The sequence below is a fragment of the Paramisgurnus dabryanus genome, chromosome 21 (genome assembly GCF_030506205.2).
Source record: "Paramisgurnus dabryanus chromosome 21, PD_genome_1.1, whole genome shotgun sequence".
In the NCBI taxonomy this organism is placed as follows: domain Eukaryota; kingdom Metazoa; phylum Chordata; class Actinopteri; order Cypriniformes; family Cobitidae; genus Paramisgurnus; species Paramisgurnus dabryanus.
The window spans coordinates 9,977,989-9,997,052 of NC_133357.1; the positions used below are offsets into that span (position 1 = coordinate 9,977,989).

The 19,064-nt window shown below is 35.1% G+C and overlaps 1 protein-coding gene across 1 annotated transcript; it reads left to right on the top strand.

Annotated features, from left to right (window-relative positions):
• The first annotated feature begins 455 nt into the window (after positions 1-455).
• aldh8a1 (aldehyde dehydrogenase 8 family, member A1) lies at positions 456-6,515 on the top strand. The gene is made up of 7 exons (XM_065285464.2): positions 456-714; positions 1,518-1,665; positions 2,194-2,349; positions 2,449-2,598; positions 2,723-2,979; positions 4,358-4,519; positions 4,874-6,515. The coding sequence occupies exons 1-7, from the start codon at positions 568-570 to the stop codon at positions 5,324-5,326; spliced, it is 1,473 nt and encodes a 490-aa protein (XP_065141536.1). The 5' UTR covers positions 456-567; the 3' UTR covers positions 5,327-6,515.
• Positions 6,516-19,064: the final 12,549 nt, after the last annotated feature.

A 19,064-nucleotide genomic window follows, 5' to 3' on the forward strand; every position in this document is an offset into this window, starting at 1 on the left:
CCCTTTAAAAAAGCAGTTTGAATGGGCATTACACCTCTGTACATGATACATACAGTATTAGGATTTCTTCAGAAGGATCTGCCCCAGTGACAACTTGGGACCATTTTGACCATATTTTCCAGACAGTATATAATCATTAATAAAGTGCTAGCAGTCAAAGTTAAGGAATATGCTTAAGTTTTGGTCCAGTTCCGAATATAGCAGAGGATAAAGTACAAACTAAAGTCGAAGCCAAAGTTGATAAGCAAGTTCATTTTTGCCATTGTAAGACTTTGACATAGCCATAAGTTATTATAAATCTTTAAGCATTTAGCGTGCATATAAACTATTTTATCATCAATAATTTATTAATTTAAATGTACCAATTTTACAGTTTAGACAATAAGCAACCATACTTTGCAGAAATTCATGTGAGCTTTGTATCCGCTAAAGGAGCTATTCAGTTTATACAGCTTGCAAGAGTCAACATTGCAAAAGAGTTCAGTTAAAGCTCAACTGCTCCTGACCGGTACGCACACATTGCAGACTTTCTTTTTGCTTTGCTTGATTTTATTCTGATTTTCTGCAATGTCTAAAGGAGAGAAACAAACAAATTACCAAGTGCTGGAAAACTACATCGGAGGGAAATTTGTACCATGCACCAAGCATATAGACTCATTCGACCCATCAACTGGAGAGGTTTATTGCAAAGTACCAGACAGTGGACCACAAGAGGTGAGATATATCTCTTGAAATGTATTTATTTCTTTTTACGTTTTGCTAGAAAATAAGGATATCATTTTACAATGTGGATAAATATCTTTAACATTCCTGTACATGCAAATAAGAGAGCATTTCAGTGGTTTCAGCCGTAATCTTGTTTTGCTGCAGTTTCATCTATATAATCAGCCTATATATTCAGTTACATTGTTAACTGCATGAAAACTAAAATGCCAGCCATGTAAGTTTGTGGTTTTAATAATATGCTATGTAATTTGCTAGTTTGCTAAGTCATGTAATGCACCTTTGGTCCCATATAATTCTCACTGTAAACAAGTAAAAAAATATAGAGGGCCGATGCTCAAGGTCCATTTGATAAATTATTAAACCAAGAACAGGCTCACAACACCAGAACAATAAAGCCTCAGGATATGTGACTCTATCTGTGAATGTGTTTTGAATGTTATGATATTTGGAGCATCAAAGTTTGATTTAAATCATTGCATTTATGTCAATTTTAATCAATATCAAGGTTATATTTTCACATAATGTTCTTTACATTATGGTTTTATGTACAACACAGTGAATCACAAAAAAAATCACTTAGCTCATATCATGTTATGTCTGCTGTGCAATACCGTATTACATGTTATTTTTATGCATTACGCAATAAAAGCCATCATAACTTCCCCAAAAGAAAGTTCTTGACCTCACATCACACAGAATATTGACCCAGCATCTGTTAGATGCCACCCAACACAGTTGTGCAATGAATTTAACCCCCAGTTAACCCTTTCCTGAATCTTTATACTGTATAGGTGGATGCCGCGGTGAGAGCAGCCAAAGAAGCCTTTCCTGAATGGTCAGCAAAGAGTCCAGAGGAGAGATCTAAAGTGTTGAATAAACTGGCAGACCTGATAGAGGCTCGGCTGGAGGAGTTTGTGCAGGCTGAGTCTAAAGACCAGGGTAATACTATAGTACTGCATTTAATACAGCACCATTAAAGGGATAGTTCACCCCAAAATCAGAATTCTGTCATCATTTACTCACGTGTAGGAAGATATTTTGAGAAATGTTTGTAACCAAACTTTATATTAGGATGATTTTTTTTCTTTGAGTACTTGTCCATTGTGTAGTGGCTGACTGATAAGCACTTTTCAAAATTAACATTTATGCATTTGGCCGCTTTTGCCCAAAGTGATACAGTGTATTCCAAATTTTATTCAAACCATCAACCTTTGCATTTCTAGCACTGTCCTCCAACTTTCTATGAGCTATAGGAACACATTATGCAAATATAAAATCTAAAGTACTAAGTGGTCATTCATGATCACAAAATAAACCATCACAAAGAAAAGAAAGCAATTTTGGAAACTACATGAACACCTCAAATTGACCGAGGCCTTTGATCAGCTTGGGTGATATCAGTTTTTGTTAGCAAGTACTATTTAGTTCATATCCAAGATGATGTTCCCATCTTATTTCTTGTTTCAGGAAAGACTGTAACTTTTGCTCGAAATGTGGACATTCCACGATCAGCGTACAACTTCCGTTTCTTCGCATCGTCTGTTTTGCATCACCTTACTGAATGCAGTCAGATGGATCACATGGGTTGTGTCCTTTACACAATACGCTGTCCTGTAGGAGTGGGTATGTGAGCTTATGCCTACTGCAAAAGTTCAAAATGTGCTTAATAATCATGAAACTTGTTCCTAATGTAACATCTCCCATGTTTGACTTTATCTGTAGCTGGTCTTATAAGTCCATGGAATCTGCCACTGTATCTCCTGACCTGGAAAATTGCCCCGGCTGTTGCCACAGGCAACACAGTGGTGGCGAAACCCAGTGAAATGACCTCAGTCACTGCTTGGATGATGTGTCAGCTTTTGGAGGAAGCTGGTGAGGCCTTTGTGTGTGTGTTTGTATTCTGAGTGAATTCTCAGGGTACATTGTGTTTACTTTAATTCCAAGCATGCATTATAAGTAACATATCCAAATTAGGTGCATATTTCTTTAAACTCAGGCTTTCCACCTGGAGTGGTTAACATTGTGTTTGGCACCGGTCCACGTGCAGGGGATGCTTTGGTGTCCCACCCTGATGTTCCACTCATTTCGTTCACGGGGAGCACGGCTACAGCAAGACTGATAACCGAGCGTAGTGCACCATATTGTAAGAAACTTTCTTTGGAGCTTGGTGGAAAAAATCCTGCAATTATATTTGCGGATGCTGACATGGAGCAATGCATCAGCAATACTGTCCGATCCAGCTTCTCCAATCAGGTGAGTGCATGCACTAGCCAATCATGTTGTATTAAAACAGTTAATTCCAGTATGCAAATCTGATTGGATGAGATGGAGGTAGCAATTTATACAAATGCTGGTTTCTTCATTGCTTTTGAACTAGAAAGCCATTTGCTATGTCCAGAACAGCATAATACTACTGTATGTACTGTTTATAATTCTCATTTTGTAATTCTATTTTTTTAGATATTCAGTGTTTACTGCCTTTTCACAGTTTACTAAACAAAAGTAATCTTAGTTGTATTGAATTTATTCATGTGTATTTAACATTTTAATGCACATCTTTATCCCAAAATCCTCTGCGTACTCTCCATAAAATAATTACACCAAAAAAAAATGTGTAATTCGTACAATTCACGACCAATGGAATTATAAAGACAAACCATAGTTTAGCATTTTCTTTTATTATTTGCAAGTTGTGTTCAACTTACATCAGAGTACCGCGAGAGCGATTCGACAGCATACCCCTTCGTAAGATTTCACGAATAACTCTCGCGGTACTGTGATGTCATCCGCATGTCTGTTCTTGCGGCGCTGCAAAAAGTTGAACAGATCTGTTAAATTTGCCTCCTTCTACATAAATAGCCAATCATTATCAACTGTGTTGCCATGTGGTATCGTTTCAGCCAATCAGGTTACAACATCAAGCCTATTCGTGTGCTGTTTCTAAATCCGAAGGCTGCAGACGGCAGACGTCATCAAGCCCGGTTTATTTAAGTTACCTGAGCATTACATTCGCAAGTCATAACCATATTACAACAATTTACGATTAACTAAAAACAATATTCAACTTTATAATTGTTCATATTCTGAACTAAGACAGTCTTGGTGCCGTATGCAGACTAGAAATATGACATCTAGAGGCTGCAGCTTTCGGATTGAGAAACGGCCGTTGTACTGAGACTGAAACATGTGAAGAGAGGCTTTTAAACACGCCAAAAATATCTAAATGTTAAAGTTTCAAAGTAACAGTTACATGTCAAGGACTTGAACGAGATAGCTTTATATATAAGCTGGGTATGATCCTCAACTAGGTGAGTAGACACTGTGTATGACTGGCAATGGCAATATTGTAAAAAAATATTATTTATAAACTATTATTATTTAAACTATTGTAACACATATACTGAGGGAGAGCATATAATACATATCTGCAAAACAGATTTGATATTGAAACCTATAATATAGTATTAGCCTGATCACTGACTGCCATGTAGTTCTGTTTGCTACCACACGGTGGTGCTCAAACAACACAATATACATACATTCATTCGCAATGCTTTACCAGATAAGCTACAGAAACACAAAATAATTTGATGTGGTTTAAACGTATTTGCCCATTTTCTCTGTTTCCCAGGGAGAGATCTGTCTCTGTACCAGCAGAATCTTTGTTGAACGGAGTATATATCCAGAATTTCTTGCACGCTTTGTGGAGGCAGTTCATCAGTGGAAAACTGGAGTGCCCACTGATCCCTCCAACAACAATGGTGCCCTCATCAGCAAAGAGCACTTGGAGAAGGTCAGACAATAGTCATGAATATCATTACCATTGCCAACTTTCTGCATTTTGATTTAATCAAAGTATCAGGTGTTATTAGACGGATGTACAGTAGACATATAAAGAATGCAGTTTTTTGGATTAAAATGAAGATTTAGAAATTAAAATCATAGTGTTAACAAAAAACTGACACAATTCACTTACACACAATATATACATTCAAAAACATACTGATATATCACAATGCACTACTCAGATTAATGCTACCACTTGCACAAATAGCAAAAACACTTCCCGCTCAAAATTAATTTTTAAATATTAAAAGGTCTTTAAACATCATTATATTTTTTTACTGACACCTAACTCCTTCTACAGGTCAGACGTTATGTTGCTTTAGCGCTGGCTGAGGGTGCTCAGGTGCATTGTGGGGAGGGTGTGGACAAACTTAACCTTCCTCAGCGAAATGCGGGTGGCTATTTTATGCTGCCCACCGTCATCTCTGGGGTTTCAGATACGTCCGCCTTGATGCAGGAAGAGATATTTGGACCCGTTACCTGCGTGACACCCTTCGATAAAGAAGAGGAAGTGATATCACGAGCCAACGCTGTACGCTATGGCTTATCCGCCGCAGTTTGGTCCCGAGATGTGGGGCGCGTGCACAGGGTTGCTAGGAAACTGCAGGCTGGCTTAGTGTGGACCAACTGCTGGCTGATCAGAGATTTAAATCTTCCGTTTGGGGGCATGAAAAGCTCTGGGGTTGGTAGAGAAGGGGGCAAAGATTCATACCACTTCTTTACAGAAGTTAAAACGATCACTATCAAACACTAAGCTTGGCCTTTAGATGCTGTGTTAGGGAGAGTGAGTCACTAAGTGAATCATGTGTTATTGCAAACCTGTTTAGAAATTATATAGAGGAGGCAATCAGATTAACCTTTGTCTTGTATGGTTGTAAATAAAGTTCAAAATCACAAAATTTAAGTGACTTAAGCACTTGCACCTGCATGTGGGTCATTTTGTCCTAGATTGTCATATCTCATTTAAAGACACTGTAGTAAAATAGGTTGCCTCTACATGCCTTTGTATTATTACATTCTTTAAAAGAAATAAAAATAGACACAAAAGATACAATTGTTGACAACTAATATAGAGCACACATTATATAAATATCCGATTATGACAAACATTAATTTTTTAATTAAACATTTAAGCCATTTTTGTAGCCAAACAGTTTTTGGGCACCATTGACTTCCATAGCATTTTTTCTGGAAGTCAATGGTGCTCCTGCTTCCTGCTTGATTATTTAGGAGATCTTGTTTTTTTTCTCTGGGACACCATATGGGTACAATGAGATTGGGGCATCAGACTCTTGCATGCTACCCTCCTACAGATGGGTGCATATTAATTTGCCGTTACCAAGAATTAGCCGAGTGTCAGTTGATGTGGGAAGTGATCTGACACATCATAACACACACATACATGTGTACTTCTTAGCCATGACTGTGCTTCACAAACACTGTGCTTTAGAAGGTTACAAATGAATCACAACCAACTTGTTAGACATCATTAGGATAAAACCGACCTTTGAGATTCAGGTGAAATGTCTTTAGCAAGTTAAATGATTTTAGCTCTTAAACTTTAAAAAATAGACAACAAAAAAACATGTCATGGTAAAACAACTGTTGTGGTTATATAGTTGAGTACACTTTTCATAGTTTGTGCAATCCTTTTTGTTATGAAAGATACAATCTTCACAATACGATTAGTAAAACTGTGTTATGTTTGTATTTAGTACAGCCCTAGGGAAGTTGCATAACAGATATTTGCATATATTCCACAGGACAAAACTTCATTATGCACAACCTCACAAAAGGCTACAAACAGGTTTTGCTTAAGAAAGCAAAACGCAATATAAAAAACTTTGGTGGTGATATTGTGTGTTCAGTTAGAATTCTGATATTATTTGTTTTGTGGCAATCTGAAATAATATGAATAATAAAAAATGCACTTTGTAGTATGCATCATTTGTAGTAAGCATCCTTTGTAGAATGTGTACACTTTGTAGCAGGGCTTGGAACCAGAATTTTTTCCAATTGGTTCGTTCCGAACAGAAACGTTTTTGGTTTTCGGTCCAACCCCTAAAATTGACGTTCCTGAACCGGTTAGAACAAAAAAATAAAGTTCCCGAACCGGTTAATAAAGTTCCATGTCAGCTGTGGGACATACAAATAAGTAGGCTGATCATTAGGACATTAAACTTAAATTATTAGTCTACATAATTTTCCTTAAGTCTCTATCTTGTCATAAAACATTAAAAAAGGCTACATTATGTAAGTGGCATAACTGTAATTCTGACATGCCTACATTTGTTTCGGCATTACACAGTAGCGCAACTTTCAAGTTTATACATCAAGAGTTTTGATCTTTGAAGGGCATAGGGATAATCACGTTTGACTGGAGTTGGACCGGACACATTCAACCGCACGTGCGTCTTTGCGTACAGCAAATTGCACACTTTAGCGTCTTTAAGCAGTTAAATTGTTTAAAATCACTTCAGTGTTAACATTTGCAAGCCTTTGAAACACGATCAACTTTCACCCTATTGAAATTTGCATATTAATCCGCAAATCGCATGCGAGCCGAACCGTGGGTCGTGATCTGTATGGATCAACTGCGATCCTTTACGCCACTAATTAGTATTAAAAAAACAAACATCTTAAGATACTTGCTAGCCTACAATATTTACCTCTTATGATTGAGCATTAGAGACTTGGGCTTGAGTAAGCTACTTGCTGGTGGCAAGCTTCTCTTTTCTCAGATGAGTTAACAAAGACCCAAAATGGAAGCGAACTTCACCAAGTCATATTGCATAAGAAATCTTGTCAAAGATCGAAAAAAATAACGTTATTAACTAGTTACCATTATTTTATATAAACGATTCTGTTCTGGAACATATATTTTTAAGTTTCATATATATAACACATAAGTTTCTGGTTTCGTTTCTGTTCCTTGCAAAACATCAAAAGTTTCTGGTTTTCGTTTTCGTTCTGTGAACCAGTTCAAAGCCTTGCTTTGTAGTATGCCTCCTTTATAGTAAGCACCTTTAGTAGTGTGTACACTTTGTAGTGTGCGTCCTTTGTAGTGTGTACACTTTGTAGTATGCATCCTTTGTAGTGTGTACACTTTGTAGTATGCATCCTTTGTAGTAAACTTTGTCATCATTTGTAGTATGCATCCTTCGTAGTGTGTACACTTTGTAGTATGCATCATTTGTAGTACACTTTGTTATATGTACACTTTGTAGTATGTATCCTTTGTAGTACACTTTGTCGTATTTAAACTTTGTCGTATGCACACTTTGTCCTATGTACACTTTGTAGTATGCATCCTTTGAAATATGCATACTTTGAAGTTCACTTTGTTGTATTCACACTTTGTCGTATTCACACTTTGTCGTATTCACACTTTGTCGTATTCACACTTTGTCGAAAGCACACTTTGAAGTATGCATACTTTGTAGTGTGTTCACTTTGTAGTATGTACACTTTGTAGTATGCATGCTTTGTAGTATGCAACCTTTGTAGTAAACTTTGTAGTATGCATCCTTTGTAGTAAACTTTTTACTGTGTACACTTTGTAGTATGCATCCTTTGTAGTGTGTACACTTTGTAGTATGCATACTTTGTAGTAAACTTTTTACTGTGTACACTTTGTAGTATGCATCCTTTGTAGTGTGTACACTTTGTAGTATGCATACTTTGTAGTAAACTTTGTAGAATGTTCACTTTGTAGTATGCATCCTTTGTAGTGTGTACACTTTGTAGTAAGCACAGTTAGTTGTGTGTACACTTTGTAGTATACATCCTTTGTAGTTAACTTTGTCATCATTTGTAGTATGCATCCTTTATAGAATGTGTACACTTTGTAGTATACATCCTTTGTAGTTAACTTTGTCATCATTTGTAGTATGCATCCTTTATAGAATGTGTACACTTTGTAGTATGTATCCTTTGTAGTATGCATCCTTTGTAGTTAACTTTGTAGAATGTATATTTTGTAATTTGCATCCTTTGTAGTAAGCACCCTTAGTAGTGTGTACACTTTGTAGTGTGCACCCTTTGTAGTATGTATACTTTGTAGTATGCATCCTTTGTAGTAAACTTTGTCATCATTTGTAGTATGCATCCTTCGTAGTGTGTACACTTTGTAGTATGCATCATTTGTAGTACACTTTGTTATATGTACACTTTGTAGTATGTTCCCTTTGTCGTATGTACACTTTTTAGTATACACACTTTGTCGTATGCACACTTTGTTGTATGCACACTTTGTGGTATGCATCATTTGTAGTATGTATCCTTTGTAGTACACTTTGTCGTATTTAAACTTTGTCGTATGCACACTTTGTCCTATGTACACTTTGTAGTATGCATCCTTTGTAGTTAACTTTGTCGTATGCACACTTTGTCATATGCACACTTTGTCTTATGTACACTTTGTCATATACATACTTTGAACCATGCATACTTTGAAGTTTGTACACTTTGTTTTATGTACACTTTGTCGTATGCACACTTTGTCGAAAGCACACTTTGAAGTATGCACACTTTGTAGTATGTACACTTTGTGGTATGGATGCTTTGTAGTATGCATGCTTTGTAGTATGCAACCTTTGTAGTACACTTTGCAATAGCAAGGAAATGGCAACACACATTTTTAAGGTAATGGGTCATGCGCTGTTTACATTCTGCAGCATTCATGTCTTTCATTACATTACATAAAGAATTAAAATAGCATTGTGCCTTTCGAAATGTGTGTTTTCTTTGCCTATATATATAAACAGGGGTGAATAAATAAGACCGCATCTGTGATAAAGTAATTATATATATATATATATATATATATATATATATATATATATATATATATATATATATATATATATATATATATATATATAACCTTGATGTCTTCAATATTGAATGATTAAGGCCATGTCAAAGAGTAAATCAATGACTGAAGTCAAACTTTGATGCCTTAATCTCATCATTAGATCATGAGACTTTAGCCTGGATTTCACATACAGGGTCACAAATAGGGTTGTCATTCAGTATTGCTAAAGTATCTTGCAATTCGATGTCATCACTCTGCCACCACAGTGCTTTTTCGGCAAAAAACGGTCTGTGTTAAAAAAGACACAAACATAACACACACACACACGCACACACACACACAGGCAAGTGTACGTGTCAGTGTGTGCCATGCTGTGGTCCAGAAAACACAAAAACTAACTGTGATATCTTGGATCTGCATTGAAAGGTTTTCGGTTAATGAGGGGTGTGTGGTCATTTGTGTGAGAAAACTAAGGAAACTTGCGAATGTGGTCTGTCACGTCTCTGTGAGCTCGTGCTCGAAGAGCCGAGTCCTCATTGGCAGCTTTTATTTTGCTTTGACCAAAGGCGATGCCCTTGTAATCTTGTGTGCACAAGTTTACACAGTCCTGAGGATGTTACGCATAATAACCCTGGGCTTAGTTAAAAGACAGGCTCTTTCTCCTTTAATAATTCAAGTGCAAACATAATATATATATATATATATATATATATATATATATATATATATATATATATATATATATATATATATTCATTATTTTTGCATTATTTATATTGTAGGAGCTGGAAAAATATTTTATATATTTGTATATTTGAATATTTCTATGCATATTTTTTAAGTTAACTTAAAAATGATTATAATAGTTAAAATTAGCATGATGCTTTTTCATCTTTAATAATTGTGGTGCAAACATAATATATATTCATTATTTTTGCATTATTTATATTGTTGGAGTTGCAAATATATTTTATATATTTGTATATTTTATGCATATTTTAAGTTAACTTAAATGTGATTATAATAGTCAAAATTAGCATGATGCTCTTTCTCCTTAATAATTGTAGTGCAAACATAATATATATTCATTATTTTTGCATTATTTATATTGTAGGAGCTGCAAATATATTTGAATATTTAAATATTTTATGCATATTTTAAGTTAACTTAAAAATGATTATAATAGTCAAAATTAGCATGATTTTTAAACAACAAACATATTCGGCATCCCGTGTAAAACGTGTGCATGTCAAACTGCTGTGTGAAAAGAACGGCGGGTCATGTCGGGAAATTTCCTGTGGCCTGTGCTGGGTGGAGGAGATTCAGTGCTCAGATGAGTATTGCTCATGAGTTATGAGAAATATCTTAAGCTTAATCAGGTTAAATAAACAGAGGGAGAAATTTTTAAAGGCCTCTCTCTTTTTCTGTCTCCATTCATTAGTTTGTCTTATGTGTGCGTGACCCAAAAGGAAAAATGCTGGAAGATAAAACTTCCTATGGTATACGTGTGTGTACCACCCAACCGGTCCACCCTTCTTGCCAACAGACAAGTAGAGAGGGGTGTAGGAGAGAATTAGGCAAAGAGCAGAAGACATACAGTTAGGCTTGCCAAAAATGATACCAAACCATCACTAGGGAAGCATACTCTTTAAACGTCCTAATATGTACCATTTGGGTACATATATGTATAAATTTGGTAACAAAGGTGTGCTTTTTAAAAAGGTACCACCACAGTGACAGCTATAGGGGCCATTTCTTGCCAATTTTTTCAAGAAATAAACGTTCATAGCTGTCACTGAGACAGTATGTCCCTAATATGTAACACTGGGCACAGATACAGTATGTACCATTCATTGAGGTACAAATATGTATCTTTGATGTACTAATTTTAGGTACAAAGGCATACTTTGTGAATGGGTACAGCCCTAGCCCATTAACTTTTATACCTTTATTTCTGAGAGTGTGGGTGTGTAAACTACTATACGGTGATCACACTTCAGTGATCTGAAGCAATAATTGACTGCATAAATCTGTAATGTGTTTCAATGTACTGAACAGGCAATGGCACAACTGAAATGCCAAAGGGTCAAGCAAGTCAAATATTAACATTTTGTTTATTTTAGTTGTGTTTCAGATTTCATGGGCAAACATGCTGTTAAAGTTTATTCAAGTATTAAAGCAATGTCAGGACACATTGACCCCTTTAAAGGAGCGAGAGCATCTGTTAGTGTTCACACCAAGCCCACAACTCTAACATGATCTCTCTGATTTAAAACACTTGTCAGTATAATTTCCATGCACTGACACACACAGTCTGTTATAAGCTACAGTCCCCAGTTCTCCTCAACATGACCACGGGTCTTGTGACATCACTAAGGTGTTAATTTTTGCCGGCGCCCTTTATGCTGACTAGTGTTTTACCACTTATCCAGATGGTCTCACTCCATGGTAACAACACACACATAATGGTGAAATTGTGCTCAGTGTTCATCTATTTGTACAGTATCTGAGTCTCTTAGAGTGAGAGACACAGACTATATGTGTGGAAATGAGAGAGAGAGAGAGAGAGAGAGAGAGAGAGAGAGAGAGAGAGAGAGAGAGAGAGAGAGAGAGAGAGAGAGAGAGAGAATGCATGTAATTTCTAAGTAAATTAAATAGGGGGTGTTTTATTCGAAACACAGTTTAAGATGTTTACAGTTTCTGACCCTCCATTGAAAACCTATGTACGGTATACTGTCCATGTCCAGAAAGGTAATAAAAACATCATCAAAGTAGTCCATGTGACATCAGTGGGTCAGTTTGAATTTGTTGAAGCATCAAAGATACATTTTGGTCCAAAAATTATGACTTTATTCAGCATTGTCTGAATCTGGGTCTGTATACCGTACATAGATTTTCAATGGAGGGTCAGAAAGCTTTCGGACTAAATCTAAAACATCTTAAACTGTGTTCCCGAAGATGAACGGAGGTCTTACGGCTTTGGAACGACATGAGGGTGAGTCATTAATGACATTATTTTCATTATTGGGTGAAGTATCCTTTTAAATATAAATGCTGATTCATAGACCTTCATGACCCAAACATCCAATGGAACTTACAGTTCATTCAAGATACATTTAATTAGAACCCCCTGACCTTTGCATTGCTAATGCAATGCTCTATATATTGAGTTATAGGAACACAAATTTTTTTTTTGTAAAAACAAAAATATGCAGTAGTTTAAATCTCTTTTCAGTTGTATATAAATGTCTGAAAAAATCCCTTCTACACCACAAAAAGTGAAATCCACTGATTTATAACCCAGTAAGTGGACCACTTGCATACTTTTGATGAATGGTTATTTGTCCTGGCTGCGTAGATAAATAATAGAGGCAGTTATGACGAAAAGATCACTGCTTGTGCGTAACTGCGTGTCCCGTTGGTGTTAGAGGAAGTTATTGCAGGGAACGGAGAGTATGATTCTTGAGTATTCACTTAAACTGCGATAGAAATGCAAACTTAATATTCTGGCTTATGCTCATGAAAGTGCAGGCGTCTGGATGTGAGTCCTGTCCCCTTTTTGAATTGGTTGACAGCGACACACCTTCCATTTCCTTCACAGACACGCACATGCACAGTGCAAACACAAGAGTGACTGACCTCGTCCTAGATACTGACTGCGTCATTGCTTTATTTACATTCCCATTGATTTTCTCTGCCTATTGGTCGCCACTTATCAGGATTAACTAACTTGTTAAATTGGGTGACATAACTTCATATATAGTTTGTCCTTCACAGGTTATAAAATTAAACTTTTATCTTTTGGTGACAAAAAATACAGTAATAATACTAAAATACTGCAAATTGTGTTATCACATTGACCCAAGTCCAAATATTGAAACTTATCTTTGTTGGTCAAAATCCCTTTAGGGGTAAAAGTGGTAAAATGACTCGACATTATCCTATTTTCGGGCACTGCGTAATATCATTGCGCCTCCTGGAGCCATGTTACAAAGTCCTTATTACGCCAGAATGAGAGTATAGTTCCTAACCATATCGGCCTAGAAAATTGCAACTTTACATTTTCCGTCGGTCTTAGTACACAATGTCACTACAGAGAGTCAAGTTTTAAATAGAAAAAATATCGAAATTATTTGGTTATTTTTGAGCGCAATGCAAGTGGTCTAATGAGATGCAATGAATTATGCTAAGCTATGCTTAAAGTGGCAAGCACCAGACCCGGAGATCAGCTGAATGGATTCCAAAACGGTAAAAATCAAATGTTTAACTCTAGGGGAGCTGGAAAAAGAGTATATTTTCAAAAAAAGTGGAGTGTCCCTTTAATCAGTCTAATGGATGGAAGGCATTTATGTTTTTAGATGCGATTGATAAAGTATCCTGATAGAAGCAGACATCTTGACTCCATTGTTAGGGGTGTGTTTAGGTGTGTCATTATTAAGACACAGGGGAGCCGTCTCGACTCAGAAGGCTACAACTGCGCTTCCCTTGTGCGTTTGTGCCGATGCTTTGTGTTAGTGTCTCTTTCGGTCCATTATTCTCTTTCCGTGTCAGACAGGCGCCTGTGTGGAGTGTATCAGGAGTACATATGTCTTTGTATGTCTGTATTCAATGAACATGCAACAGCTGATTTCCTGTCTTGAACAAAGCATCTAGAGAAAGCAGCATTTCCTTGGATTATTCTCTTTCCACATTGTCCTTTTAATAGCAGACATGATTATGACCTAGAGACACCACAGAGAAGATTGTAAAAGTGTCTTCTGATGTCAGGAACTAGAAAGAAAAATATGCTACTTTAGTCATCTTTGCTAATACATCAAAGCTGATTTTTTTTGGCAGTGGCTATTTCACTAAGTGCAAATAGCCATAGATACTGATTAAGTGTCACAAGCCATATACTGCCTGCATGCTCAACTGAAGCATCTTTTTTTAACTTTGGTGCTTCAACCAGACATTGGTGGGCGGAGCTGGTGTAAATAGCGTTTTTTTTTCAGTGTTGTTGTATTATGAAAAAATTGCTGAATAGAATGTACATTAAAAATAGAAAGTTTTAAAAGAAAATTTTAAATGTGAGCTCTAAAGAAGTTTAAATAAAACTGACAATTTGGAAGAGAAAAATTATAGCAATATTTTAAAGCACCCCTAACCTAGAAAATGCACTTTTAAATGTGTGTCTTGCAGAAAATGAGTTGCCAGTGTGTGTGCAGAAGCATCCTGTAATTATACAAATTCACCTATTCTTCTCAACAGTCTCACATCCCCTATCAATGTGATGTATTTTGAGCTGAAACTTTACAGATACATTTTGGGGATATCAGAGACTATTTTTATATAAACGCCTATGTTAGTGGCCCTTTAAAGAAAATTTAAAATGATTAAAATAAAAAGATTTGAACGAAGGTTTAAAGGTTTCAAAGACAAAGATTTGAACGAAAGTTTAAAGGTTTTAAAGAAAAGTTTGAACAAATGTTTGAAAGTTTGAAAATGTTCAAAAGAAAAAAGTTTCAAGTAATGTTTAAAAGTTTGAAGAACAAAAGTCTGAATGAAAGACAAAAGTTTGAAAGAAAACAAACCTATTGCCAACATTACCCTGGTCATGGTGAAAATGTGAAGCAAGGTTTTGCGTTGGTCAGTACACTATAAAAAAATCCTTGTTGCACTTACATTTTTAAGTTTTATCAACTTGAATTTAAAATTCATTTCAACTTTCTTGACTTGTGAGGAATTGCTATAAATTATAAAAATAAAGTTGTATAAGCTTAAGTTTTTTCAACTTTATATTATAATTTATAGACCATTTTTCAAAATGTAAGCAACACTTTGGTTGTATTTTAAAAGATTAGTCAATTTTCTTAAAAAAAAAATCCAAAATGTTGATGTCTTTCATTGTTCAGTAGAGAAGAAATTTTGTTTTTTTGAGGAAAAAATTCCAGGATTTTTCTTCTTTTAATGGACTCCAACACTTTTCCAGTTTAAAATTGCAGTTTCAATATTCAGTATTGGGGTCCATTAAAGTCCATTAAAATGAGAAAAATCCTGGAATGTTTTCCTCAAAAAACATAATTTCTTCTCGACTGAACAAAGAAAGACATCAACATTTTGGATGACATGGTGGTGAGTAAATTATCTGGATTATTTTTTTTAAAGAAAATGGACTAATCCTTTAGCACTATTGGTTGTATTTTGTTTTATTATTAATTACTATTATTATTTTGTTCAGCGTTAAATAACTAAAACAGGGAGTGCCTCTGGACCAGTGTTGTTTATATCCTGCAAAATATAGCAAAATGGACTTTCTCACTAGTCAAGAAAGTTTCAATTCTATTCTATTTTCAAGTTGATAAACTTAAAAATTTAAGTGCAACAAGAATTTTTGACAGTGTAATTTTCTCAGTAAGATGAGGTTGTCCATAAAAAAACAGTAAACAAAAGGCACATTGTTTGACCCCACAAGCATCTGACCCGTGTGTGTGTGTATGATTGGGCATCTCAGTGGACCTCCCACAAGCAGACGTCAATTCAGACTGGCATGAATTCAGCAGTGCCGGCACACCACGCCCATAAGACAAGCCTGCGCTTGCTTCATAACATATATGTAATGTGTTCATTATCCAGCTTTATGTATTACATAAGTTTTATATTTTGCTTTATGCTGTTACTGCTCTAAACAACTTTGTAAATAGATTTTGGCTGTTACTGTCAAGTGAAGGTCAATACTGTAAACCACAGAATTATAAGACACAGTGTCTTACTGTTGTTTTCAAGTTTTGTCCTCCTCACCTTCAAACCTTTGTATTGATTTTCGTCTAATCATTAAGTCAATTGTCTTTGTTTTTTGTGTTTAGGTGCATGGTCATGCGTCAGAAGCCGGAATACTGTGTGTCACTGGAGTTTACAAACACATTGAGAGTGGATGTTGTTGTTAAAATGTGTATATACCCCTTATGCACAATTTGTGGGTATGTCCCAGAAGTATAGATGTTTTTGTGGCAAAGTTCTAAGGCTATTCGAGGTTAAAAATATAGGCAACCAATCATTTAAAGAGACACAATTAAAGGGTAACCAAGAGAATTGTTGTGGTTGGTTAAAGAGAGGAAAGATTAACAAGGCTGGATCATTGGTGTGGGGTTCGTTCACCCCAAAAAAACGTCAGTCATCAAAGTTTTGCACTAAAAGAACTGTTTTGTAATTATTTTTAATGACAACTTTATTACTTTCCTTTAATCCATTTACACAAGATAAAAAACACAATTCATAAATAAAAAAAAACACTTTGTGTTAATTTGCAACCCATCTGCTATGTTTTTGTGAAAACGGGCAAAAATGTAAGGCATTATTTGCTGATAATCTTTATTTATCCCTTAGATCTCTTATTTGTGGAAACTCCCAATCCATAAATGAGATATGAGGGCCATGGCAGAGGATAAGATTATCACTTTTGTACAGTTACAGTGTACTAGTTAGTTGTCCTTATTGTCCATTTTCAGATCCGGTTAGCCTTTGAAGATGCATAAACAGTAAATAATGAGTAAATGAACACAAATTTTTCATGATGATTATTATCTTTGTAGTTATCAAGGTAGAAGCACATTTGGATTCTGCTTAAAGGGCAGGGTCACCACTAAATGACCCTTAATGTGTTTTGACTCATCACACACAGAAGTCTAATGTTAAACATGTGGGGTCATCAGAGCACTCATAAATCTGACAACAGATATTCAGCTGTCAGAAGTCAGTTTCCGGGATAACTCCCGCTATAGTCCACACACCAAAAGATCCCAGAATAACACAGTGCCAAACTTTCTCTTTGTTTAACAATGAGGAGGTGCAACAATAATCAGTGGGTGAGAGAGACAGATGATACAATAAGAATTTACTTGTGAGTAGATGCTATTGATTTGTGTATGTTCTGTTGCTAACATTTGTGCATATACATGTGCATATGTGTTGGTAGTGCATTGTGTTAGCAGTGGAAGAGGTTGTAGGTTTTATTCTCAGGGAACACACATGCTAATTAAAATGTATACCTTGAATGCACTATAAGTTATTTTGGATAAAAGTGTCTACCAAATGCATTAATGTAAATCTATTGGGCAAACACACTGTAAAAATAATGTTTTTGCACTTACATTTTTAAGTATAATCAACTTGGATTTACAAATTATTTCAATAATAAATGATATTGAAAAAAAATTATATAACTTTTCAATTAGTTGGAAGTTGGAATATGTTAACCTAATTCAACTTTATTTTAAAAGTTACAGCAACATAAGTTAGCCTAATTCAACTTTATTTTATAAGTCACAGCAACATAAGTTAACCTAATTCAACTTTATTTGAAAAGTCACAGCAACATAAGTTAACCTTATTCAACTTTATTTTATAAGTTACAGCAACATAAGTTAACCTAATTAAACTTTATTTTAAAAGTTACAGCAAAATAAGTTAACCTAATTAAACTTTATTTTAAAAGTTACAGCAACATAAGTTAACTTAATTCAACTTTATTTTAAAAGTAACAGCAACATAAGTTAACCTAATTCAACTTTATTTTATAAGTTACAACAACATAAGTTAACCTAACTCAATTTTATTTTATAAGTTACAGCAACATAATTTAACCTAATTCAACTTTATTTTAAAAGTAACAGCAACATAAGTTAACCTAATTCAACTTTATTTGATAAGTTACAGCAACATAAGTTAACCTAATTCAATTTTATTTTAAAAGTAACAGCAACATAAGTTAACCTAATTCAACTTTATTTTATAAGTTACAGCAACATAAGTTAACCTAACTCAATTTTATTTTATAAGTTACAGCAACGTAAGTTAACCTAATTCAACTTTATTTGATAAGTTACAGCAACTTAAGTTAACCTAATTCAACTTTATTTTAAAAGTTACAGCAACATAAGTTAACCTAATTCAACTTTATACTGTAAGTTACAGCAACTCGTCGCTAGTCAAGATAAAAAATCTAAGTTGAAATGACTTGTTAATCCAAGTTTTATTATACTTAAAAATTGCACAAAAAAAGAAAAAAAAAACTATAGACAAGAACTAAGCCTAAGCCTAAGAACTTATAGACAATTTGGGATTTAAAATGTGATTTTAACACAGAAAAAGTTTTCAAATGTAGCTTTTATGCAAATGTTATGCAAATGTTTCGTGCATGCTGTCAATAAAGCAAAAGGGTGACATATCAACCTGATCTTACTGGAATTTGTACGCATTTAATGAGTTGCCTAATTCGTATGAATTCATACAAAGTAAATTGTACAAAAACCTATGATTAATAGAAAAAAATGTTGTTGTATTTGTTGCTGATGTAATAGTTTTATTGCACAAATAATACAAATGCAAGTAATAAATGTACATAAACAATCAACATTGCAAAATGCAAACATTACTAGTGGTCTAAAGAAGCCCACTGTACATCCTCTTTCTCTTTCCTGCTGAGTTGTGTGTAGAATTGTGTGTGACTCCTGACCCTGAGCTGTGCAGACTGCCGTCTCCAGCTCCTCTCATCTACTTCCTGAACATACACACCCCACTTCCTGTCCACAAAGATGAGCTATTTTAATGCTAGCGAGGGCCTGGAATGCAGTAAAAGAAGCATGTGTGAGTGTGTGTTAATCATCTTTATGGCCATCATGATTGAGGAAATCATGAGTGG